The 27,578-nt window shown below is 36.2% G+C and overlaps 1 protein-coding gene, 4 long non-coding RNA genes and 1 pseudogene across 5 annotated transcripts; 5 read left to right on the plus strand and 1 right to left on the minus strand.

Moving 5' to 3' along the window:
* The window catches only part of LOC124456245, a 109,221-nt pseudogene that overhangs the window by 28,936 nt on the left and 52,707 nt on the right, over positions 1–27,578 (plus strand).
* LOC124456262 lies at positions 1,148–8,288 on the plus strand. The gene is made up of 3 exons (XR_006952188.1): positions 1,148–1,289; positions 7,954–8,030; positions 8,178–8,288. It is a non-coding gene; the product is annotated as an uncharacterized LOC124456262 (long non-coding RNA).
* Positions 2,373–3,256, plus strand: LOC124456252. The gene is made up of 3 exons (XM_047006742.1): positions 2,373–2,655; positions 2,751–3,005; positions 3,085–3,256. The coding sequence occupies exons 1-3, from the start codon at positions 2,405–2,407 to the stop codon at positions 3,251–3,253; spliced, it is 675 nt and encodes a 224-aa protein (XP_046862698.1). The 5' UTR covers positions 2,373–2,404; the 3' UTR covers positions 3,254–3,256.
* Positions 4,017–6,441, plus strand: LOC124456260. The gene is made up of 4 exons (XR_006952186.1): positions 4,017–4,080; positions 4,584–4,791; positions 4,983–5,283; positions 6,191–6,441. It is a non-coding gene; the product is annotated as an uncharacterized LOC124456260 (long non-coding RNA).
* Positions 5,762–6,616, minus strand: LOC124456264. The gene is made up of 3 exons (XR_006952191.1): positions 6,528–6,616; positions 5,929–6,405; positions 5,762–5,849 (listed from the first exon to the last, which is right to left on the minus strand). It is a non-coding gene; the product is annotated as an uncharacterized LOC124456264 (long non-coding RNA).
* Positions 10,300–11,969, plus strand: LOC124456263. Its single transcript, XR_006952189.1, has 4 exons — positions 10,300–10,322; positions 10,556–10,611; positions 11,303–11,354; positions 11,937–11,969. It is a non-coding gene; the product is annotated as an uncharacterized LOC124456263 (long non-coding RNA).

The following is a 27,578-nucleotide window of genomic DNA, read 5'->3' on the forward strand; positions in this document are numbered from 1 at the left end:
TTTATTGTGACGTCAATTTCAGAAGGGTTAAAGTATTTAAATTCGTATGTGTTTACTTCAACTTCAGTCAAGTCGCTTTAACTTTATAGAGATGAAATGTAAGTACTGTGTATTTACTGACGAACAGGCGAAGTAAGAAATATATGAAAGAAATTAACAGGTCTTGTTAAAACCTTTGTAATTTGAAGGATTTTACTATTCGCGATTAAAAAGGTCAAATTTAGAGTGGGAAATTTGTTCAGAAAGGATGTCCATGACGTCTGTACAGTATTGGTTAAATAATGAGGTTACACCATAACCGGAATGATAAAAAGTTATTAAAAGAACATTGTATAACATGTATGAACATTTATGTTGGACTATGAAAACTGACTACATTCTACAAATATGAAATGAGGCAAATGCAAAAGAGGAGAATGGAAGAATATGATCCAGGTTTTAAAGTTCGTAATTGGAGTTGACAAGTTTTAAATTTAGTTTGCATGAGTATGAGGTTATTATGAAGGATCACCGTGGTCTATTTTTACAATTTGAAAATAAATAAAAAATCTTGTTTAAACTAGGATTTTGTGATTAAATCTTTCAATTTTTTGTTGTCGATATAAGAGGCCATGTGCTGCAAGTAAATAGTTGGTTTTCACTCGTTATTTTTTCTTTTTAATGCATACTGAAATATTTCAGTTTCTAAAGAAAATTACAACTCAATAGTCTATTGTAAAAATCTTTCATTGAATTTGTAAGAGACAAAAATGTCGCTAAGTAATTGCACAAAGCATAAAAACTTGTGCGATAAACAAAAAAGCAAGAGACACCAAGTAACCGGAGTCAGATTGGAAGAAAAGTTTTAAACTACAACGTTATTTGAAACTGAATCAAAGGTTTTACCAAAATCAAAGGAGACCACTCGAACAAAATCTTTATGCTCGTTCAACCATTTTAACCAAAGATACCGACGTTTGTAACCCTTACAACTTAACTAACATATATTTCAGAAAGTACTCAACAAAAAACGGAAAATGCCAAATGAGAAATTAATTTAACCTAGTGCAGAGAAGCCTATACCTCATCAAAGGAGCCTTTGTTAAAAGATATTATATCTTTTCTTACATGAAGTATACCAACGCAATGTTTCCTGCTTCTATTTTGTTATTTGCATTTTTATTTGAGGGAGAAACTTTTCCTTCTTGTTTCAATGTAATAAACCATATTTAATCATTTGTACTTTGCTTGAAGTTTTCTCTTATGCCAAAGAAGACAAGTACCTCCAAAGTTTGAAGGCTTCTACCAAGGTATTTATCTAAACAACTAATATTTGAAATACCATCGATCAATTTTCTATAAAAGCGATTGTGTTAAGTAGCGTAGTCAGTTCTCAAGTTTAGTCACGCTATGAAAATTTCGGAACTTTATGATCATTTATTTCTTTGGGAACCTTTTGTTTTCATTTTGAGTCTTTCACTGATCATCAGAAAGTTTAATAAAATCAATTGTGTTTTTTTAATGTACACCGTGAATGTTTAACGACATCAAAACTCAATATTCTAAAGCTATTCATCCGACATCACTATTTACTTAATAAAAACTTAAACAGAGAATATTGTTATAGTTCATAGCTCGACAAAATAATGCGAACGTGGCATCATCGACATTCATTCATTGTCATTGATAACTCGTAGCAAAATTCTTTCATTTTCCTTATTTTGGTCGTACAGTTTGTGTAAATTTTTTGTGAACTCTTCGAGAGTGTAGCTTTTACTTAATTCTTTGCACAGCCATAGTTTATCGCAAGTTTTGAAAGTATAACTGAGTTGATATTACTTTAATTACCTTGTTGAATGTTTGTTGTAAATTTTTCATGTGAGATTCAAAATTTTGCTAAAAAGCAATTATTTTGTGCATATGAACACCTTCACTGCCCCATTCATATAAATACAAAAACAAATAGTTCACCTTAGATAATAAACTCAAAAGAACATATAAAGTGTGAACAGACTCATAAACAGACAGTTGTAACATTTTGAAATATCCAAAACATTCTTTGATAATTTTCTTTCCTCCACATATGTATAATCTTGTAGTAACAATGGAAGTATTTAATGTCCGTAGGATATTTAGCTGTATTTAAAGTGGTACTAAAACGAAAACTGAACGTTAAAAAATCATCGATTTTAGCATTCAATAGTTTAAACACATATCAATTATTGCTTTAGTAAAATTTAAGCAAAAATAATAGTATAACGAGGGAGTTATGAACATTTGAAATGTCTAATTTTCATGTCCGCCATTAAAATCGGCCATTTTGAATATTTGCAATCAGCAAAGGTCTGTGACGTCATATTCTTAACACGGCAAGAAGCGCACATTGGAAAGTATACAAAGTAATATATAAACAGAGCAAAAAAAAATGTCAAATTCATCGAGATCTAGCTCGCTTTCTGAGTCTTCGATCGAGACAAACGCATCAATTTCTTCATCGGAATTCATGACGGCAAATTCGGACGAATCTAATTCGGAAATTTTGCCATTTGCCGATAATATTGAACCGCTTGCTTCGCCCGATGAAATTGCTGAGTACGAAGCTGCAGTCGCAGAAGAACGGCAGGTTGAGGACATGCTGCAAGATCGTTTTGATGCCCGTGTTGATGTTACTTCATGGTAAGATGTCATTCTTAGTGTGTTACTTTGATCTGAATCGTCTGCCGTTAGCTATGATAACTTTATGGAAACATACAATTTGGCCAATATTAAAGGTGTGAATGTGGCCATTGTTCGTTGGATCTTGTTGTCAACCCTCAAGAGTGCCGATGCTGCATGGAATTAGAGCAATGCCGTGGCAAAATGAATCAGTTCGAAGTCGATGAAAGAAAATGCATTTTGGATCACCCTGGCTTTAACGAAGTTTGCCTGAACGAATTTGTTCTTCAAGCAGCTTCGTTATGTTTAAAGACCAAAGGTCATCGCAGTTATGCGACCGTTTTTCGAGATGGTCAAAAGACCAGAGAGGAGTAAGCCTTTTTCTTTGTGAAAATTCTAAAAATATTATTTTGTGCGCCTGCGTCTATGTTTACTTTTTGAAATTTATAGGTTCTTTCGAGCAGTATCGTACAGACAACTCGTGCGTCTTGTATGGGACTTTACAGGCAGCTCCAGACATTTGCCACTGCCTTGTTGTTGTTACAACAAAATACGGACGACATTTCCGAACAATAAGTGTCTTCCTTACAAAGGATTCGAAGAGGATGAGGACATATAGCAATGTAAAAAGGTGATGGAAAAAGCTATCATAGGTGATATATTTACAAAATTTACAAATATGCCTTTACATTGTTGACAACTGCCTTTCTTGTGACCTTTCATAGGCTTTGCACATTTCTTGCACAATGGATTTCTTTTTTTAGCTGTATGCTCTCGACCTGTACCAAGCAACTCTTGTAATTCTTCATCTGTGCATGTGATAGAACAGTCAGTGTTAAGTTTACGTTTCTAGAACGAAACAAGGTAATTGCATCAACTTTTACTTGCTGTGCATTGGCTCTGGAGTGTGTCTCCTCAATTCATTTTCAGCTTCTTCAAGCCTTTTCCTAGGAGTCTTCAGCAAAGTTTCATAAATTTCTTCAACATATGCTTTAACAAAATTGGTAAATAATCCATTTGTGTTTTGTAAATACAACACATGCATTTAATTTCTCATGCTCATCAAATAAACTCACAAAAGTCTTGCTTCACCCCAACATTTCGTACAGTTCCTTCTCCCTCCTTACACTTTGTATATGTGAACCGAAGATGGGTATCGCCATGCGGCGTAGTCCTGGTAGCCCTCTGCAAATTAATATTGAAATGTAATGCTGCTAAGATGGACCTACAATGCAAATTATCAATTAACTTTATTTCATTATCATATACTCTTTTGTCTTGAATTTTATCAAACTGTGATTTTTAGTTTACTTGCAATACATGCCAGAATAAGAGAAATGAATCATTTTTGGTGCGAAATGATTGACAAATGAATGGTATCCCTCGAAACAGCTGGTCTGGGCAACAGAAGATGCTTGTTTGATAGCTTTAACAAGTTTCTTTTTGGTAAGGGCATCTTTCAACTTTTCATAAGCAATAGATCCTAGATGAATATTATTCCAACTATTTGACTTACTTGGGTTTTTATCATGTTGCTTAGAGTTAGCGTATTGAAGTGAACAAATGTAATGATATTCTTTTAAACTCAAAATATTGTACCCTTTGTTAACCACACTCTTGGCTTTAGGACATCACTGTGACTGCATCTGCTGTAAATCTTATTTGGGAAGTCTTTGTGTTTATTCAAAATGTGATAGAAAAAAGATTCAAATTTGGCCCATTTAACTTCTCCAATTCCAGATAAAGTAGATGTAGCAGCCCAATAGAAATGTCGTACGCATGCTTTTCTCCATCTTCCTAGGATTTGGCAGTCTTTTTCTTTTGCCAATGTAATCATGATCTTCTGAATCTCTATAAGATAAGAATAACATGCTGTTGTAAACGATTTTCACTGATATGTCATGATGTAGGTATATATATAACTTAATACTTTTTCCAATGTGCCACAGGTCATAGAAATGCTGGATAACTGGTTTCCCCAATTCTTTGCACAGTTTTGGACATGTTTCCCTCATCCATTTGGCTATGGTGGCATGTCGATCTGATACGAATGTTGTTATTATTAGGCCAGTTGTAAGGAGAAATGACATGGCCTTTTGGTGACCAAGAGCCTCCATAGCTGAACTACTCCCTGCTTGGTTTGCCTTTGACAAAAATGTGAGTGACATATGTTCAAGTATTTGGAACAAATTAATTTTATTGTTAGCCAGTAAAACTACCTGTACAACAACCAAATGAATGATTAATCCAATTGTGCAGCAAAATATTGTGTATGTGCCATACTTTGCTGAATGACCCATACTGTCATGCCGCCCATCTCCTGACAATACAACTTCTTTTCCTTCTAGAGATTCCAATATCTTTTTTTTGATAATTACGCCAATATAAAACAATGGAAGGAAACAGAAAGTGTCTCTGGTGATAATAATATGCGACTTCACTGTAGCTGATCAACCCCATGTTCTTGAACACTTGAAGTACCTGTACAATGCCATTGGTTTATGGAGTACTGAATATCTGTGATTGAGATGATACATTGCTACATACTTCCTCACCTTTTTTACTGAAGCACCTGCACACAAAATAGCAAAACTAAGCAAAATATTGCCAGCTGGAAACTTTCCAAAAAGATATGGTTGACTTTTCCAGGTAAAGCTTTCTTTACAGTTACTGCACTGACTTTCAATAATCAACAGAGTGCCACAACAACTTGTTTTCACTTTTGGGTTGGGGTGAAAGCAATGATGACAGTGTTGAAAAAGCAAAAGTAGCTGAGAAAGGAAAACAATTCCCTTTGGCTCATCTCTTTTGTTTGTTCCTTCATTTACTCTGATAATGAAAGAAACATTACTGTAAATGCAGAAATTATCACAAAACTTGTTACACATACACGCATAGAAAGCGTTATTTTAAATTACCGATTGCGAGTTAAATTATCATCATCGTCTGCAGTGTTCTCATATTCCCTCCTCAACTGCTCAGGCTCCCAGAGGGTCTGTATTGTATGGATCTTTCTGTTTCGTTTCTTCACTATCACACATATATGTGTCCATATCCTCCATAAGTTCTTCAGAAATCTGGTCTAAATTACGACAAAGATGTAGTGGTTTTTTTATACATGCTGTTTTTGTTGAAGTGTGAGCCGTTGATATTTTAACACTAGCCTTCGTTTGCATCTTGTAAATGAACATGTTCTGTCGTAGGATTCTTTTTATCTGAAAAAACATTGAAATTTTTTTTTATTACTATAGTCTCCTTTTGTGAATTGAAACTTTAAACGTAAATAATGTATACTGGGGTCAGTTCTCTCATCGGTTACAGTTTCTCTTGCTATTAAATTAGTCGTCCGTATCCATTGCGTTTGATTGATAGCTAATTTCGTGTGCAGTTTTGTAAGTTCTCCATGCAACATCTTTAATTCACTATCTTTTTTCTTGCAACTCTCACAGGACGCCGTAGCATGATCCTGAAAGTTTAAAAATGTCTACAAAAGTTATACAAAAATATATTTCAAAGATACAAACCGGTTCATTTTCTTTGTTTTCCGTGTAATTAGGTGCATCGGGCGTGATCTGTTGGTCCTGTAAGAATATTGAGGAATAGTTGTTTTACGAAGTGCACGTATGTGTGAAGAGCAATTGTTGGCTTTACGTATGCATCATTCTCAGATTGGTCTGGAATTTCAGTTGTGCCTTTTTCTTCTTGAAAATAGCACGAATCTTCTTTCTTCATGCATGATACAGACACTTCATTTTGTATTTCCTTTAAAACCTTAGTATAAATGTATATTATATATTGAAAGTTTGCCTGGATGTATTATTGGTTCTCTCAAATTGTGAAAATTTATCATCTGCAATATGTGTAAGTATATAATAGTTGTAACTTGTGCTAACCTGACGCCGCTCTCTTGAAGTTGTTGGTGTTGGCGATTTCTTCCAAATAGTAGGTACGGCACCAGGTTTGAGCCGTCTAGTCATACCACCCAAATGGAAAAACGCTCAAAACAATCATCCGAGAAGTGATTCGAACAAATCATAAATCGAATTTCGCGCGAACTCGGATTAAAGTTTGCGCGCTTCGTCTCAACAAATTTAACCCAAATTCTTCTTAAAGACTCGTCGTTTGGGCTTATATGTAATGAAATGCCTGTACTTCTATCAGACGTATTACTGCAATCTTGCACGACACAGCGTGTTGAAGGCATGTTAAAAAAATTGAGTTATACAACCTTTTATATCTCTATTTGTATATAGTGTTATATTGTAAACAGCCGCGTGTTAAGAATATGACGTCACAAGCATCTTCCTTCTTGAAAATTCAAATATGGCGCATTTTAATGGCGGCTCTTAAAGTACAAGTTTTATCGCTACGTAACTCGAGCAGCATTAAATACATTGCGCTAAAATTTCGCCAGAAGAGATTTTTTTACATACACTATTAATCTATGAAAAAAAAACGGTAGGCAAAATTTTCGTTTTAGTACCACTTTAAGAAGTTGATATTGTCATATTTTTGTAATGTACCAGAATCAAGAAATATAAAATTTCATGATGCCTATTTTGTATTATTTTCTGATCAAAATAGTGCAAGCTGATTGATGAAGGGTAAGTATACTTGCTAGTAAAATATTTTTTATATAAAATTCTTTGTAGCATAACATTTCTTTTCCCGTTAATACAATACAAATAGTAGAGTAATTTGATATGGATATGGTTTCAAATTCCATTCCATTGATGTAGACATAGTTTTAAACTTATGTCATAAGTGATAAATCACAGGAAAATACTAAAAGACATGAATACAAACACAAATCTGTATTTTACTGTACATATTATCAATGCATTATTTGATAATGAAGTGCATTTGAAAACCTTTTTTTGTCTGCATTCTCAGATATTCAAACTCTAAATATATAGTTTATTTATCTGTTCTAATTTGTCATGTCAAATTTATAATTTTAAAGATGGCATTCATATCAGTAGCCACTGGTCTGTACTAATATATAATAGTTTGGTTATAATAAAGTAAATGATTTAAACCTGGGAGTATTGTTACATGTTTGTAGATGTAGATTGTTCAGATTTGTGCAGTCATGAGAAGGACTGTTGTTGTTGATGTTAATTGATGTTTTGTAATTCTTAGTGGTAGTCATCTCCAGAATAAAGTGAGGAGTAAAAGTCAGGTTTTCCATATTTGTTGTCAGGTTCATATGTCATCATATATTGTGTGTACAGGAAATTTGTCTGTGTGTGAATGTCAATTGTGTATTGTCATCATGGATTAGTCCAAAGTAATGTTTTTAGTTGCTCATTTTTTCAGGTTATTGCTGCCACCCTAGGGTGTGCACATAATCATGACATAACTGGACCCAGTCCTTCTGGCTGATCTATATAGAGGTGAAATTTTGATTTGTTTTGTCTATCGGTTTCTTTTTTTTTAGAGGGGGGAATTTTTACGGAATGAGGGGGAGCTTACAATCACAACAAAGTAGAACCTTTCAAAATATTTGAGATATTTTGTACTTATTTCTCCTTTTATTTAAGGTTTGAGAAATTGGAGATAAACTGTCGACATGATTACGATTTTTTTCAAAGTTCTTTCAAACATGGTAATCCTCCTCCACGTTATCATTATTAAAACAGAACATTTCATAACGTCAGGTGATTATTATCTTACTGTGTTTATTTTAATCTTTAAAACCATTGAGTGAATGTATTTTCTCTTTTCTTTTATTTTGAGTGGATTTTGAATAAATTTCGAACTTGAAATAGCGTTTTACATTCTGCTCTTAATGTCAATTGAGATTTCATAATTTTGCGTAATTTCTTTCAGTGTTGGACAGTGTGGGGTGGAAAAACCATTGAGTGAATGTATTTTCTCTTTTCTTTTATTTTGAGTGGATTTTGAATAAATTTCGAACTTGAAATAGCGTTTTACATTCTGCTCTTAATGTCAATTGAGATTTCATAATTTTGCGTAATTTCTTTCAGTGTTGGACAGTGTGGGGTGGGCTTAGGATAAATAGGGTTTTGATAATACTTAAGGTGAGGGATTTGTTAGGGTGAGGAAAAAGGAGAAGAGTCATGGTGATGGTGTGCAAGGCTTTCTCACCTATCTAAACCCTTTATAACCCTTTCTCACCTATGTATTTAAACCCTACAGTACCGACCTCGAGTAACATGACTTGACTCGCAAGTATCGAATGGCGAGTCAATTGCGAGTTACTCTCGAGTGTGAGAAGTTTGCTAGTGAATAAAATAATTCTCTGTTTGCGAATGAATCCAATTAACTTGCAAAAATTTTTTTCTCCAGTATTTGAAATTGACAAACATAATCTTAAGTGTAGTGACAAGTAAAATCACACCATCCCAATCATTTTTGTCGGCGTGAAGTCAATGAAATTGTTTCAGAAACCAATCTCATACTTCAAACATTTCTACTGGCAAGTGAATCGCAAAAGTTCTAGCCATTTACTATACACGTGGTCTTATATCGTTCTTGCTATTAAATGTCTATGGCCTTTATATCAATAGCAACTACATCCAAAACTCCAGGTCAACGAAGTTCTTTCAGAACCGAATTCAAAAGATTATACATACACTCCTCGCATAGCTACATTTCTTAAATATTTAGCTTTAAAGAAGATTCGTCTTTTTAATGCATTCTTTCCTAAGATTATATATGTCCATAATCTAAGACTTTTAGAAGAAAATGTTTGAGCGCTAATCTCATTTACTCATTGATTGCGTAACATTTACTTTACATTTCTCTATGGTCTCTACCGCTTTACGATTAATGTTTGTGCCATGAGAAATGTGAAGTTATTAAAATGCTTTTGTAAAAAAATTCAAAAGTTTTTAACGTCGTTAGGTCCCGAGATATTGCTTCAAATGAATAGTCGTTTTGCTCCCATGTTTCATAAAAAGATATAAAACCGTTGCTTTCAAAATGTTGAACGAATTTTACTTGTCACTACACTTAAGATTATGTTGTCAATATCAAATACTGGAGAAAGAAATTTTTGCGAGTTATTTAGATTCACTCGTAAACTTCTCACATTCGAGAGTAACTCGCAACTGCATCGCGTGTCACTCACTCAATCGCAACACGTCACTCTCGAGTGACTCGCAACTACATCGCGAGTCACTCGCCATTCGACACCAGCGAGTCAAGTCATGCTACTTTTTGTAACCCTTTCTCACCTATATAAACCCTATGCAACCCTTTCTTACCTACTTAAACCATCAACACCCCAACATTAAGTTCACAAATAATAATGTTCTAACATTTGGTTAGAGTGACTAAATTTGAAGACTGACTACGCTACTGTATGTAAAGTTAGTTTTATTTGTTGCTTTTAGTGCAGTAATTTCACGAACACCTTTAACTAACAAACACTAACATAATTATTTTATATTTATTTTATTCTCAGCCTGACAGTTTAGCCAACGAACACTAACATAATTATTTTATGTTTATTCTATTTTTAACCTGACAGCTTAGCCAACAAACACTAACATAATTATTTTATGTTTATTCTATTCTCAACCTGACAGCTTAGTCAACGAACACTAACATAATTATTTTATGTTGATTTTGTTTTCAACCTGACAGTTTGAATACAGATTAGGGTGACCAGGATTGTGAATGAAGAATCGTCAAATGCATCAATATTCCACTTCTTTCAGGTAAATATGTCTTTTTTTCATTCTTGCTGAGTTGGATTAAAATCTTTTTGCCTAGGATTTAGGATAAAATATAGTGGATTAATAAGGTGTCTAGAGGATTAATAAGGTGTCTAGAGGATTAATAAGGTGTCTAGAGGATTAATAAGTGTCAGGTCAAACAATGATGTTTGATCTGATACATACATCTATAAACGTTAAAAATCAATCTTTAAAAAATTTCAATATACTTTAAGGTTACAACAAAGACGATATGAAAGTGTATGTGTCCTATGAATTTCCCTTTCTAAACGTAAGTTGGTTTATGTTTCATTTAAGAAATAAAAGATGTTTACTGTGTTTACACAGGCTTATGCAAACCAAGTAGACCTTTGAGAGCAGATCAGTGCAAGCCTGAGATCGAAGGTCGAGAGTTGCACAAGCTCGAGAGTTCTCACAAACATCTCCGAGGTTAGCATAGGCCTGTGCAAACACGAAAAACATCTTTTATTTCTTTTATAAAATAACAATAATACGGAAAAGACAAACATTTTAATTTTTCCTCTAAAATGTCTTCATGATCGATTTGCAAATTCTCTTTGAATGATTAATTGTTTTCATTGATTTGATTGGTCGAGCTCAGATGTGTTTTGCACAGGTTAATGCAAACACGGCTCTAGACCAATCAGCGCACGCGTTTCATTGTGTTTATTTTATAAAAAAAATCACATTCACACTACAATGATTCAACAACATGACTGTGAATTGACATCTTTGCATGATTAGACGCAACGCAAGAGCGTGCAATTGTGACAAACAATGGAAGCATTGTTAACAATTTTGTTAGACAATAAAATCATTGTTCAAGTAGTTGTTCTCATTACCGTTGAACAAATTCTATGTTTTGCAAACGACAGGTTTTTCTCATGTAACAATCACTTTCTCACTTTTTCTTAAATCAATGTTATTTATCTACACTAAATTTTAAAATTACTCAACTTTAGGATCAACCTCAAACTGGCTTCACGGAAACCATCAAACACAACATTAATCGTGGTAAGTTTGATTCGAAATGAATGATATCATACAGCATTGGATCCCTGCATGATCTTGTATTGAGGGGTAAGTGGGGACTGGGGAGGAGTTACTTTACTATGGACCATTGAACTAAAATACGTGGAACGCTACCTCAAGCAAATAATTGAAGCCATATCGTACGCCAGACACGCGAGATTTTACCCTAGACACGCGTGTTTAGTGTTTCGAAATTCTCGCGCGGAGTAATAATTGATTGACTACAAACGCGTGTCTGGGGCAAAATCACGTCTTCAAAAAATTATTAGGGTTTTGTATTACAGGTAGCGTTCCATGTATTTTAGTTCAATGCTATGGACAGAATGGTCGTGTTACTTAAGTACTCATGACGTCATTAGTATCCTATGTTGTGGTTATTGGAGTGTGAATGGGGACTGGGGAGGAGTATTTTTACAAGAGACAGAATGGTCGTTATACTTCAGTTCTCGAGACGTCAATAATATCCAATGTTGTGGTTGTAAGCTTTTTGATATGCTAGAACCTTCCTCCTCCTTAAATTCATTATTCTACATCGATGATCAATTACGCTGTTTTTTCGTATAGAATTTGATTAAAAGTTTAAGATATCTATCGACAGAAAAAACAGATCTTTGGCGAGAATATTTCGACGACAAATTGTGAAATTTGAAATAAAATACAACAGGTTTGTCGTACGTGAGATGGATGTTTCATTGTTTTACATTATGTGAAATATTTTTTATCGTCAGTAAATGTTCAAACCATTTAGAAAATTTCTGAAAGGTGACAAGACGCTGGCTCAAGCTTCTCTTAAGTTATCACCGTTTAATAATAGATGTGAAATTCACGAATGTCTTAATGTAAGTAATGTGTGGTATTTTTTTGAACTTTATGAATTAATAATTGCAGAAACTGTGTTTAAATCATTGAACTATATATAACTGGACGGCCACCCTCCCGCTAAAATTTGAAGACAACATTTCGGTAAGCTAAAATGCCGAACTATACGTGTATAGTATAAGCTTTGTACAAATATAGGCATGTTTACCAAATGTAGCATTTCAGACTTCACCATCTTCTTAATGTCTGCCACGTGATGTGTAAAGACAGAAAAAGGACTAGAACTAGTATTCCAGTAACACCTCCATTATTTGATAAACACGTCATACGTCAGTGCTTCCGCTCTGTGTTTGCACATTTCACCTACCAAAACTTTATTTTCCCCCTACCTCCCCCTAAGATTATTTTCTTTGTTTTCCCCTACTTTCACCTACACAGCTACATATCCCCCTATTATATACCTACGTCGGGTAGGACCATTGAATCTTTTAGTCTGTTTTTAAAAAATGCATACAAAAAAAATATTATTGACAACTAAGAACATCTAGACGACAAAGTTAGTAATTTGGCGTAGGAAGTAATGACATGCAGGTGGCGCAAATGACACACTGAGTTTATCTAAGTTCCTGATCTTCTATTGCCATATATAGTCACAAAATGTACCAAAAGAAAGATTCTTATAAGCTTAATCGACAAAGCATTTCGCCACGCGTGGCAAAAAATATCAAACATGTTTGATATTTGCCAGTTCTGCCAGGAAAGGCAAAAGTCGTCGGAAACAGTACGCGCACACGAGAGCAACTTGCTCGCGCCACTTGACACGAATGACATTTTGCTAAGCACATAGCTCTCGTGTGCGCCGGGCTTAAGTTGCTGATCTTTTATTGCCATATATGGTCACAAAATGTGCCAAAAGAAAGATTCTGTTACAATTACTTGCTAAATCCTGAGAACACAGGAAGAAAAGAGTATTTTGGGCAAAAACGAGGCTCATTTTTAAACGATTTTCTTTTCTCCCTACAATACCCCTACATTTCACAGTTTTCCCTGTAGGTTTCCCCTACCACCTACGAACCACTAAATCCCCCTATTGTACGGGATTTCCCCTACGAGTGGCAGCACTGTCATACATAATGTCACTTAAAATACATGTTATCTCGATTCAAAATTTACGTACGTAAGAACGATTGCTGTCGTAAGTGGACTTGTTTACAATTGCGGCTTATGGATCCCGAGAAAGGTCGCAAGGTGATTGGTGGAAAGATTGAAGTCAAATTACGTATATGTGAACCTCTGACAGATAAAGATGTTGAAATCTTGACGCAAAAATGGTTGGTCATAGATGCATTTGTAGCACCAACAAATAGAGTGAGTATATAAAGTTAAGTTGTGTATAAATATATAGTTTTCACAGGGTTGTGTTTGTTGCATTGAACTTAAATACATGGAACGTTACCTGAAGCAAAAAATTGAAGCCAAATCTTACATCCAGACACGCGTGTTTAGTGTTTCGAGATTCTGAAAATTGATTCACTACACACGCGTGTCTGGGTGTAAAATTTAGCTTCAAGAATTTATTAGACTTTTCTATTACAGGTAGCGTTCCAGATGTATTTTAGTTCAATGGTTTATAGCACGAAACCATGGTTACGTTACACTGAATAGTGGATTCAAACCTCCAAAAATCCACTCCTCCGACATTCTGGCAACATTCGAACGAATCCACTATTCATTAAGAAATAAACTTATCAAACAAGAGGACTATTCAATACTAAAAACGAAACTTGGTCACTTGGCACACACGTACGTAACTTCCTACCATCCAATTCCTAAAGACCTGAAGAAACATAAAATTCTAAGGAACATTCGTTAAAATGACAAAATCATTGTTCTTAAACCTGACAAAGGCAATGGTGTAGTCATTATGGATCGTCAGGTATACATTAACTCTTGCCTCACTATAATTAACAATTTATCTAAGTTCAAACCACTCGATCATGATCCTACAATTTCCCGTGAAGCAAAGTTACAACGACTGCTACGTAACTTAAAGAAAAAGAACTCTATTAACGAAAAATCATTTCAAGAAATGTACCCTAGAGGTTCACAGCCAGCTCGATTATATGGTTTACCTAAACTTCATAAATTAAGCAATATCAATGATATACCTCCTATCAGACCTATAAATTCTTCAATCAATTCGTATAACTACAAATTAGCCAAATACCTCAGCTCTTTACTCCAACCCCTAATACCTAATGACCATTCTGCTAAAGATTCTTTTAGTTTTGTCGATGATTTTTTATCTTTTAACACTAACGCTCCACATGACAAATTCTTTATTTCTTTTGACGTAAAGCCTTTTTACCAACATACCACTGACCGAAACCATAGACATTGCTATTGATTTAATTTTTACCAACAACCCTACATTCAAAATGAGCAGAACAGAACTAAAACTATTATTTAACATCACTACGGCAGAGACTCATTTTTTATTTAACGGTAAGTACTACGACCAAATTGACGGGGTAAGTATTGGCTCACCCTTGGCACCCATTCTAGCCAACATTTTCATGTGTTTTCACGAACGAAACTGGTTAAATAACTACAGCAACAACAAACCTTTATTTTACCGCAGATACGTTGACGACATTTTTTGTACTTTTCATAACAAAGACGAAGCATTACTCTTTTACGAATACATCAACAAACAACATCAAAGCATAAACTTTACATACGAAACCGAACAAGACAATCAGTTACCCTTTCTTGACATCTTACTAACTAAATCACATGAAAACTGTATGACCTCTACGTACCACAAACCAACATATACAGGACTACTGACTAACTTTTTTAGTTTCACACCATTAAATTACAAAATTGGACTGATACGAACACTGACCGACAGAACACGGAAACTCAACAACACAGACATCGGCTTTCAACGTGATTTAAAGAAACTAATATTCACTCTCCAACGTAATTCTTTTCCTTTTCATTTCATCAACAACACTATACAACACTATTTGGACAACAAGAAAAGCACTGACTCATCTAACTCCACAACTAACACTAACGATAGACAACAACCTGACAATAAACGTTATTTCAAACTACCTTACATAGGTGATTACTCACGACACACACAACGCAAACTCACACAAATCATTAAACGCTACTGCACTGACATTGACGTTAAACTTATTTTCACACCTTTTAAAATAAAATCTTTATTTTCGTTTAAAGACCCAGTACCCGAACTTTCCAAATCTATGGTAGTTTATCAATTTTCATGTGCGGATGTAATTCCCGCTATATTGGTGAAACTTCTCGCCAATTATCTACCAGGATAAAGGAACATACTCACACAGACAAAAACTCCACTATCTACAAACATCTTCAAGCCTCTCTTTCATGTAAAAACAAATTCTCACCTTCCTGTTTTAAAATCATCGACACTGATCAATCCACTTTCTCACTCAAAATCAAGGAAGCTCTACACATTAATAAAACTAATCTCGATTTAAATATCCAAGTTCACTACTACAACACTATATTTACTTTATAATAATATTTTTTGTTATAAGTTCTTAATACTTATTTTTCTTTTCCTTTTTTGTAAATATTTTATAATTTTGTAACTAAATCATAATCCTATTCATTGTAATTAATTTATTCATATCATATTACGTATCATATTTTGTAACTAAATCATAATCCTATTCATTGTAATTAATTTATTCATATCATATTACGTATCATATTTTGTAACTAAATCATAATCCTATTCATTAAATGAAGATATGATCTTCGCACTTTGCTGGACAATTTAAGCAATCGTCTGAGGACCTGAAAAAATCAGGTGACTCAACGGGATTCGAACCCATGACCTCTGCGGTGCTGGTGCAGTGCTCTGACCACTAAGCTATGAAGTCACACAGTGACTTCATAGCTCAGTGGTCAGAATCCTTCACAATCCTATTCATTGTAATTAATTTATTCATGTCATATTACGTATCATATTACTTAACACTAATCATTCTGCACTGAAGATGGCATTCTGATAATGTCGAAACATGTTTGCTTTCAAAAAAATCGTCGTTTTTCTCAAGTGTTTTTTAAAATTAAAATTCATTTAGAGTATCAAAAATTGTGTCTTAATCATTGATATTTAAATCCTGTCTTAGATAAATGATTCTCTATTCCAGAGTTAAAACTTGCGTAACTTTATAACGTTTAACAGCAGTCCTTTGGAATTTAACTAATCTCAATGTTAAATATGTACTCTGCATGAGGTCCTAATTTATGTATTTTTATTTCTATAACAATTGTTTTTAGTCAGTGATGTATACTTAGTTATATAACTAGAATGTTCTGCATAGATGTCATTAATGTGTTTTAATACTGTTTGTCGAAGGAGATCCTGACTCACTCTTCATCTTCGTTCGTCATTCAAATGTATTAAAAAAGTTGATTTTTTAATAATGTATGAATGAATTATGATCACCATTTTTTAACTGATATGTATGTAGTCGCGTTTTTTATATTCAATTTCTCATCTTTTGTTAGGTACGTAACATGTAAAGAAATAAAGCAAACATAATTTTGTCCACATGATCGTCGTATATGAAGTCTTATTTCTAAAACAAAGGTAATTTTACGTAAGTTAACCGAGATTTTGTATTTACATTTCTAACTTAACAAATTTGATACCGAAGCATTGCGTAGTATGAAGTATGACTATAAACAAATTAATTTTTATCTCCATTCCAAATGAAAATCGTTTGAATGATTCTATAAGTGACTTTTAAAGCTATATTTAATATCATGAGTGGAAGGTAGGTTTCATTTTTTGTTTCAAATTATCCACCATAAAAAATAAAGCTTTTACACGAAGAAAAGGTTTGATAATAAATAATTCTGAGTCAGTGATGCGGTTGACATGATGCCATGTCATAATGAGCAGTATAGAGACTACCGGTTCTAGCGCACTTCACCCCCTGGCAGGCTGCATACATAAATCTAAGCGCCCCAGCCCTACATCAAAGGCAAACTCGTCGAGGAGCTATTAGCTCTACGAGGAGGTAAGCTCCAGTTGGCGGTAGAGGTTGACCTTCGGAGGATGAAGCAAATGGTACTGAAGTGCTTCAAGCAGCAGTGTTCCGGACAAAGCAGATCACGCTGCTACAGGCGCATGAGATTCCGCAAGCCCTACATGAAGCCTTCCAAACTATCCTGGAGAGATTGGATAAGTTCACTCGGGAAGGGTCTGGGTGGATAGTGGATCGTGTTAAAACACTCTGGCTTGACATCGCTCACTACCAGCCTTTACATGGAGGCTCATACCTTCCTCTTCCCACCACGGTCAAGAATAAGAAGGCAATCGTCATCGTGGGCAAAGAAGAGAGAGCTCGCAAGACTGTGAATCTTTTCCTCGTCTCAGAGGTGTTCCTCCTGAGAAACACCACTACACTTGGATCAAGGACTTCAACTGCCTTCTCAACCGGGAATCGAAGGATACCCAACGGCTGCCCTTCTGTGAGCGTTGCCTTCACGGCTTCACCAGACGGGAATTGCTGGAAGAGCATAAGCCTGAATGTTGAGGCATCAACCAGGCCACGGTTGCCATCAGAATGCCAACCCCCGGAAAAAAACGACCAAATCTGCTTTGAGAACTACCACAAGCAGCTCAAAGAGTCCTTCATAATCTACGCCGAATTCGAGAGCTTGGTCGAATTCGAGAGAGGTACCCAGCAAACCTCCAGTTACGAGGCATGCGGCTACTTGTACATAGTCGTTCGTTCCGACGGGGAAACGCAGCCGCCGCAGCTATACCGATGGCCTGACGCGGCCAAGCATTTCCTGGATATGCTCCAAGAAGAAGAGCGTAAGATCAAGACGGTGTTGGCTAACCCGAGCTTATGCACATGACAGGAAAGGACTGAGGAAACACAAAAAAGCCACAACCTGCCACGTCTGCAGCAAGCTGCTCGAAGGCGATTCTATGCGAGACCACTGCCACATTACTGGCAAGTACCGAGGTGTGGCCCACAATGAGTGCAACCTTAAGTTGCAGCTCAGCCCGAAGACGACAACCATACCGGTTGTCTTTCACAACCTGCGGGGCTACGACAGCCATATCATAATGCAGACTATCGCAGAGACTAAAGGGAAGGTTACCTGCATCCCCAACGACGCCGAGAAATACATCTCGTTCAGTATCGGCCAGCCTCGATTCATGGACAGCGCCCAGTTTATGCTCTTACGTCTGGATAAACTGGTGAAGCCAGCGATCCGCAAGACATGCGCATCACAGCAGACTTCGAGCCAAACCCAAAGAGGCGTCCCCTCCTGCTCCGCAAGGGAATCTACCCCTATGAGTATATGGTCGGCTTGTCCAGATTTGACGAGGGCTCCCTCCCGCCGAAGGCTTTCTACAGCAAACTCTCCATTAAAGGCATTACCGATGACAACTATGCCCACGGATAAAAGGTTCGGCTGCACAACCCTTGGCGACTGCCACGACCTCTTACTTCGGAATGATGCTCTCCTTACCGACGTCTTGCGTGACAAGACCCGATACGTCCTGCAATCTTCGGAATCTTCAGCTCTATCTGCAGCTTGGCATGCGCCTGAAAACGATCCACAGAGCGCTCCGCTTCGATCAAAACCCATAAATGGAGCCCTATATCGGAAAAACACCGAACTCCGGAAGAGGGCAAAGAGTGACTTTGAAGTCAACCTCTACAAGCTGCTGATCAGCAGCGTTTTCGGCAAGACGATGGAGAACCTCAGAAAGCGTGTCGATGTGAAGCTGCTCCGGCCAAGCGAGGACGAGAGACTCCGCAAACTTATTGCCAAGCCGACATTCAATCGGCATCTCATCTTTGGCGATGCGGTAGACCTCGCAGCCTTTCACATGAATAAAAGCAGTCTGCTGCTCAACCGGCCTTTCTTCGTGGGCATGAGCATTCTCGACCTCTCGAAGCACCTGATGTATGACTGGTACTACAACCATCTCAAGGTGCAGTACGGGTCATCAGCAGAGCTCCTCAACACCGACACCGACAGCCTTGTGATGGAGATCCAAATTGAGGACGTGTACGCTGACATGAGGCGTTACGCTGATCAATACGACACCACAACTATCCCAAAGACCATCCGCTGTTTAGCACAGTCAACAAGAAGGTGCTGGGGGAAATGAAGGGCGAGTGAGCCGGGGTGCCTATTGCTGAGTTTGTAAGATTCAGGCCTAAGATGTACTCTATCCTGAAAGCCGAAGGTGTTAAAAGGCTAAAAGTATTAAAAAGGCCGTCGTGGAAAAGCATATCAGTCATGCCTAGTACAAAGAGGCGCTCTTTGAAGGAAAACGCTTCCGCAACGGTATGGATATGCTGCGCAGTCGCGGGCATCAGATCTTCGGCGAGCACGTCAACAAGACATCGTTAATCTCGCTGGACACGAAGCGTTGGATCGCGGTCGATGGGATTTCTACCCTAGCATATGGGCATAGGGAAGCCGGTGCCACAGGCGAAGAAATGATTGTCTTCATAGAAGAGCTGCTCCACGGCTAAGCGCAAGGCACCGTGGGCGTAGTACCAGAGCGAGCGTGATAGTGAAAGCTTTGCTTTCATAAAAGCGTGACAGGACCCCATCGACTAAGCCGGTGCTGTTTCGGTACCAAAGAGCACCACATGGAGCTCCTCGCGCACAAACGTGCGCTTGGGCCAATCGCTCAAATAATACAACACGGGCTTCCCCCCTCAACTACAGCTCGCTCGACCTGCTGGGAGGTCACCTTCCAGATAGGATCGGTCGCCCTACGCCGTTCGCCACCCTCGAGTTCGCCAGGCGCACACAAATACCGCACCATAACATCCGATGGCAAGCGTCGCTCTTTGAAACCAACTGGACGAGGCGCCGGCGCAGCGGGTTTGGCCTTAACGCTCTTCTTCCGAATCGCAAGGGAAGGCTTTTCGCCCGTCAAACGAGTAGTTTCATTATAGAGCGCTTTAACCAACTCAGGTAATCTTGATACCCATTCTTTGTTCCGAGTTCTGGGCTCAGCCAGTTCGCGATGATACTGATAACCGAACAATTGCTCCGCCAAAATTCGATTAAAATTTTCTACCATCCCCTGATCTCTATGAACCCCGACCTTACCCCGTCGAATCGTGACACCATTTTTATCACATGCTTTTTGCACAGCCCTGCGGAGCTCCGAGCCGCGGCGACTTGTAAACCTTTAGGCCATCGAAGAAGCCCACGGGCAAAGATAGACTCAACGCCTTCCCAACCTGGGTTGCTGTCTTGTCAGTGATTACCTGGGCTTCCTTATACCGACTTGCTACGTCGACGACCGTCAATGCGTATTTGAATTTGCGGCCTGGTGGACCTCATTCGGGGTGCTGATGTCAAACTGAGGTTGGGTGATGGCAGTTCGCGTTGGTGCGTGCAAGTAGATCTGTCAGATGGCCTGTTTTGTTACCCTTTCATGAGCCACATCCTGGCCGATGCCAGCCTCTTTAGCCAGCTTTGGGATAGCAGCACGGCCAAGCCAGTATCCCGCAGGACTGTAGTAGACTTCTGCGAGGCTGCAGCTTAGCGGAAACCTTGGACACTGACCCAAACCCTACCCTATAATCACAAGCAAATACGAGCCCGTGGTCACAAGCGCTTCGGGTGTCGGCTAAACTGCAGTCTAGCAAAAATATAAGTTGGAACAGAATCATCAGCAATATAGTCCAATGTTAATAAGCAAATATTCATACAACACAGCAAACCAGTTTGATATATCTTGTTAAAAGAACGACGTATCTTTTCACCACACGATTGTTAGACAAATAAGATATATTATTTATTAACTAGGAGTTATTATCGATAGGTAAATGCTGCCTCTCGCATCGAGTAGCCGAAAATATTATTAAGTGTTTTTTCATTGTATCAAGTCTACTATTTTAATGCCTTGATATAAGATGAATTACTGGCTCATTTAACTAGGCAGTGAACACAATTTTTATCGAGAAAAAGAAATGAAGCACACATGTCTTTATAAATGACTTGTAGTACTATTTTTAATTTATCCTTTGAACTTTTGTAAACATTTTGTACATTTTAAATTATACTTTTTTTCACAAACTCATTCCTCATTTCTAGAATAAAGAATGGCTTCGCCACCTAAAAACTTAAAGTTTGAGGAAAATTTTACTCGTTTGAGTAAACTTATAATCAATAAAGGAACCCAAGCCTTAAAAACAACATTGCAAAGCATTATAAACCTTCAATCATCAAACTTAAAATATAAAATTAATGATACTTCTACCACGAGTAAATTGGAATCAATAAAATTCAAAGTTATCAACAAAAAGCAATGGAACCTTCTTTATCCATCAACTGGCTCACCTGACATTCAAAACTTTGATATCTCATTATTGACTGTTTTATTGCGTAACATATGTGGTCTAACAGCGCCACATGGTGGATGGGATAATCTTCCTTCCTCTTCAGATTCTTCAATCTCAGCAAACATTGCAAGAATAAAGTTTTATCGAAACAAAGTGTACGGTCACATAAGTACAACTAGTGTAGATGACAGTGAGTTTGAGCATTTGTGGCAGGAAATTTCAAAAGCATTGGTTGGTCTGGGTATTCAACAAACGGAAATAGATGAATTAAAGAAAGCTCCCCTCAGTCCTGATGAGGCAAACCATATTGAAATATTGAAAAACTGGTTTGAAAAAGAAAAACAGTTAATCAATGTCGCTGAGGAAACTAAAGAGGTTGTAAAAGAATTAAAAAAAGATTTTGAAGTTATGAAAAATGAAGTTGAAGAAATTAAAGAAAACATGTCAACAAAAGCTGATGTAGAAATGCCGGAGGACAAAATATGCTCAGATCTCAAGAAGCTTGGAAAGTGTAATTTTAATGGTCTTATAAAATATCTTAACAAGAAATACCTTGAAGGCACTAGACAATGGTTATTTGAAAAACTCGACACTTGGTTTAACGATAGAAGTAAAGATGCTTCTAATGTCATGATTTTGATTGCCAGTCCTGGCGTTGGTAAAAGTGTGTTTGCTGCTGAGGTGTGTCGACGATATTCCGAAAAGAAGAAACTTGCTGCTTGTCATTTCTGCAGGTATAATAGATCCGATGAGAGGAATCCTCTAATGTTGATAGAATCATTGGCCTGTAGCATGTGTGATACAATATTAGATTTTAAATGTAAACTGAATGAAGAATTACAGAGAAAACATTCCTACGAATCAGTCACCGATGCATTACGTGTTTTATTAAATAATCCATTGCATTCATTTGAAGATCATGAACCAATGCTTTTGGTTATTGATGCCTTAGATGAAAGCCAAGTTGATGGCAAAAGTGAATTGTTGGAATTGATTTCAGAAGAGTTTGACCGACTGCCTAAATGGATTAAAATCTTCATCACCAGTCGTCCAGAACTTCCTGTTCAAAAGGAGTTAAAAGACATGAATCCTGTGGAAATTACAACTAATCCTCGTGATGAAAACAACGAAGAAGACCTGTACAAGTATTTGAGACATGAGTTGAGTCATCCGGCGGAAAAAAATAGTAATGGTGCTTCCCTGTCAATAGTTAAAAAATTGAAGGGCCTATTTTTGGGAGATCAGTTGAATCATCGTGTGCAGATAAATTGCAACGTTCTTCAGTTATTAGTTAATAAATGTGAGGGATCATTTCTTTATGCGTATTACGCACAACTGAGCTTAAAAAAAGAAAATATTGAGCTTACTTACGAAAACATTCAAGAATTGGTCCCTAGTGGGTTGAGCGGTGTTTACACAAAGCAATTCAAAAGAGTAAAAGAATTGTTAACGAAGAAAAGTCCCAGAAGTTCTGTTATCTCAGGAACAACTTTCATGCAATTTCTTGAATTGTTGGCTGCCTGTCGGGAGTTTTTACCATTACCTTTACTATTTAGCTATTTAGGTTTTTCTGATGACATCAAGTTTGAAGTCCGCAGTAAAATCATTGAACTGTTATCTCAAATTTTGCCAGTTTACGATGATTGTTTAACCCTGTATCACAAGTCTTTAATTGATTGGTTGAAATCAGATGGTTACAAACAGCATGAATTTACAGTTAATCCAAAAAATGGTCATAAGTTCTTATGGCATGCTTGTGAGAAAGTGTTTGAACAAATTAAGTCGATGAACATTTTTGAAGATCAGATGAACACTGCTATGATTAAATATGCTTTGAAGAATGGAATCTACCATATGATAGAATGTGGCGAAAATGCTGACTTTAGTTGGGCAGTAGATGTCAAAGTGGTTTGTGCGAGGTTAATGTGTGTGAAAGAACTTGAAGTTATTACCATGTACTTTGAATTGCTTAAAATCATTAAGGAACTACGAACTTTCTTGAGAAAAGATGTACTTGAGGAACAACTATTTCATTTGTTTATGGGGAGAAAGCCTTTATTGATGTTTGGTGATAGCTTATATTATTTACAAATTATTGCAAACAGAATTGATCGTTGTAACGAAAAAAGATTATTAGCAAAGGATTTATTAAAACAAGGAAAGTTTGTTTGGTTTGAGGATTTAGACTCAACATATCTAACAAACCGTCATCATTTGACTGTCTCCTTGCGTGCTAACGTTACATCTCTTTGTGTGTCATCCAATGAAGAACTTCTTGCTGTAGGATATGAAAATAGTCAAATATCTATTTTTGAGCTTCCAGAATTCGAACAACGATGCACTCTCGGCACTGCACTCGATGTTTCAAGGTTGGAAAAGTGGGATGGTGTACAAAAATTTATGTCCCTGTATGACATCTATGACTATCCAACAACAGAGAGCTATGGTTTTCTACGTGGAAACATCTGTTGTTGCTCCTTTTCACCTACCGGAAATAGACTGGTAACTAGTGATAGATCTACTGAAGTAAAGTTGTGGGACGTTAACAATGGACGTTTGTTATTATGTTTACAGTCAGATGATGTCGTTAATCGTTGCTCTTTCTCAGATTCTGGATTGTTCATTACAGCAGAATATGTAGAAAATAAGAAAGACGATGATCTTGTCATGAAAGCATTTATAAAAGTGTTCACTGCATGGAATTCATTAACTTTGGAAAGAATCGATCGACGCTGCGTTGTTGATTACCAAAAACTACCATGCACCGATAAATATTCAGAGTTCTTGGTTGCAGAATTCGTCGAGACTTCGTATGTTTTTCAATTCCCAAAGGCAATCGATATTTTTTCAAGTAAAAAGGAATATTCACTACCTTTACATTTTATGATAACACACCATTATCGTGATTGCTTTTTTTATCATACAAGCCAGAATGGAAAGCTTTCTGAAATCACTCAGTTGACAAAATACAATGATCAAGGAGAAATCGAGTTTCATTTACCAAATGTTTGGTGTCAATGTCTTTATAGGACTCTTAACAAAGTCCATCCTATCTCGTTTAAGGAATTTTACGTTGTGCCTTATCTTTCCAAGCTTAAAATTTTCAAAACTGGTCATCTTTGGAGACCTTCATTTATTTTTGAGAAATTTAAAATTAAATGTTGTTGTTTTTCACCGGATGGATCTTTTTTGCTGCTTTCGTTGTTGGTGACCACGTCAACATTCATATTTGGAGCATTGAACGTTGCACTATTATTCAAACTGTACCAATGCAACTGAAGAATGCATTGGGATGTTGGTGGTCAGATGGTTTACTCTGGATTTGGGATGGTTCTGATCATCTTATAAAGATATCAACTTTGTCTGAAAATTTTGCAGATTCTACTCAAGCAAAGTATGTTAAAATTGGATTGAAACCTAAGAAAATCTTAACATTCTGTGATGTCTTAGTTTGTATTGACGAAGAAAAGTTTGTTCAAGTTGTTAGAATTACCAAGGGTGAGATACAATACAACAAAAGACTTCCTGTCGATAGTTCAAAATTAAAAGCAGCAGCTGTATCACCTGATAATTCTGTTATTTTAACTGTAAACAAAACAGAATACACATTATGGAAATGGGGAAATAACAACAATGAACTTTACTTGGAAACTTGGCATACTGCAGAAATACCCATAACGTCTTTTAATGAAAAATTTGTTCAGGAACAGACAACTAAAACTCGTCGTAAAGTCCGTTGCTTTATAAGTGATAGTAACCAAGCGGTCATTACATTCTATTTTACAGTCGAAAAATTTAAACAGAGAACTGGCATTTATGTAATTAATATGCATGAAAACAATGACGTGAGTACGATTTGGCAGAGTATCGATGGATATTTATGGCGTAGGACAATCGTACATAAATCATATTTTTTGGGACAATCGTTTGATAAATCATTGGTTGCTGTAGATGTAAACAGTGGTAAAATGTGTGCTAAATTTTACGGATTACATCTTGCACTAAATATAACTACGCATTCCAACACAGGAACTATAGCTTTAGTAAAAAATAAGGAATATGGAGTTAACTTTCTAAAACTCAATGTACCTGAATGAATCTACTAATTCAACCTTTGTAGTTATATTAATCTATCGTATTTACTAACATTACATATCACTTAAAACGAACATAAAAAGTTCTTTCTATCACAAAAGGACACTTATTTATGGTATCAACAACGAACTCAAAAATATTGCAGAAAAAATTGTCCATATCCTTTGTTTCAACCCAGGAAAAACTGTCAGTTTTCAATTATGTAAAAATATCACGGACAGAGAGAGAGAAATTAGTTTTTTGTAATGTCAAGTAAAGATCTTTTTCATCCTATGATTCCCGTCAACTTTCAAATTTATATTTGGAGAATTCAACACTGTAGCATTGTCAAAGTTGTGATGAAATTGAGAATATCACACGAAGATGTTGATTGTCGTAAGGATGGTCGCTTGTTTTACATGTGAAAATTACCAAAAGTGAGAAACCTTTGATCTCTGAACGAAGTCAATGTTGATGGTTTACTTTTTAATACAAATGTATGGTCAGATTATTTGGTTATTTTTATTATATATTAAACGTTCACTACATAGAAATGAAAGAATGTCGAGAACTCATTCATTGTGATTCATTTGACAATATGGTGCTGTTGTAGATGAAGATTATTTTTTTCAAATTATAGAGTGACTTTCTTTGAACATTCTTTCAAAAACTATAAATAAAATTTACCTTACGCATGTTAATATCGTGGAAACAAGTTTTGTATGATGTTAAAATTTCACATTTACAAAACACCATCATTATGTCATGTCATGTCATTGGGTTTTATGGTCATTAGTTGAAAAATGTGAGAGATTTTTGTACGTTTATTATGTACATATGACCTTAAAGACAGAAAATGTTATATATTGTCAACAATTCCCGTATATAAAAACATCTTGATGACGTTATGGAGTTCACTGAAACTTCCTTATAGTCACGTGATTAAATAGAATGAAACATGGAAAGATGGCGGAATTCCAGTGGAATAGTAATTCATAGAGATGCCTTAGTAAGGTTTTATTTTCATTCCTTTTGAACTTTTTAAATCATTCAGTCATGCAGAAGAACGTGAAAACAAAGAACGTGTTCCTATCTGGTGCTTTGCAAAGAATTCTACTCGATAAAGAAACAAAAAGTCTCATCATTTACAACTAAAGAAAGCTTGCGAAACGGCTTTAGGTATAAATCCATAAGTAATGATTGCAGTTATTGCTGATGTATTTCGATTCTATTTGCTCTATGTTTTTATGCATTTTCAACCAGTTTCTACATTTGCTATCAACAAAACATTAAGTGTAGTAATCTTTCATTCAGGATGTCACCGAACGCTGTCAATAGTATCTTTAAAATTGCTCAATGTATGATTTGTACTTTTTTATACGTGGCAAACATTTAGTTTTTAGTGTCAATGGATTGTTCATATTCTTCTGCTTGAGTTATATGTATATATGTTTATGGAGAAATCTATGTCAACGTGTGCAATGAATATAATGTACTGGCCCCAGGCTGGAAAGTATGTCGTTTTTCGACGAGATCTCCGTTGCGCACTATGAAATAACTGGTGCACTGGTGCGCATGTGACGATCAAAGCATAATAATATTAAATTAATATACGAAGTATCGCTATTCTCGGTGTACACAGGCTGTTTTCAGTGTTTTGTTGTGTCAAACATGTTGTACGTTGCAAAATCTTTGGAAGGAAAAATAGTAATTTAAGGAATATTGATGATACAGTGTGTGATTGTGTGATATTGCAAGAGACTGCATCTTGCTTTGTAAGCCTTTGTTGCTATTAAAATATCGGAAGTTACTGTTTATAAAAATGTCATTTCTCAACGCATAACTTCCGTTTGAATTGGATGTGAATATCTCAATTTTCGCCCACGGCTGCACAGAACTGTCA

This window comes from Xenia sp. Carnegie-2017, unplaced genomic scaffold, assembly GCF_021976095.1.
Source record: "Xenia sp. Carnegie-2017 unplaced genomic scaffold, XeniaSp_v1 HiC_scaffold_44, whole genome shotgun sequence".
Classification (NCBI taxonomy): Eukaryota; Metazoa; Cnidaria; class Anthozoa; order Malacalcyonacea; family Xeniidae; genus Xenia; species Xenia sp. Carnegie-2017.

Coding starts and splice junctions, on each gene's coding strand:
- LOC124456252 (XM_047006742.1), top strand. CDS start 2,405: ATGTCAAATTCATCGAGATCTAGCTCGCTTTCTGAGTCTTCGATCGAG. Junction 2,656..2,750: donor CGTGTTGATGTTACTTCATG/GTAAGATGTCAT, acceptor CCAATATTAAAG/GTGTGAATGTGGCCATTGTT. Junction 3,006..3,084: donor GGTCAAAAGACCAGAGAGGA/GTAAGCCTTTTT, acceptor TGAAATTTATAG/GTTCTTTCGAGCAGTATCGT.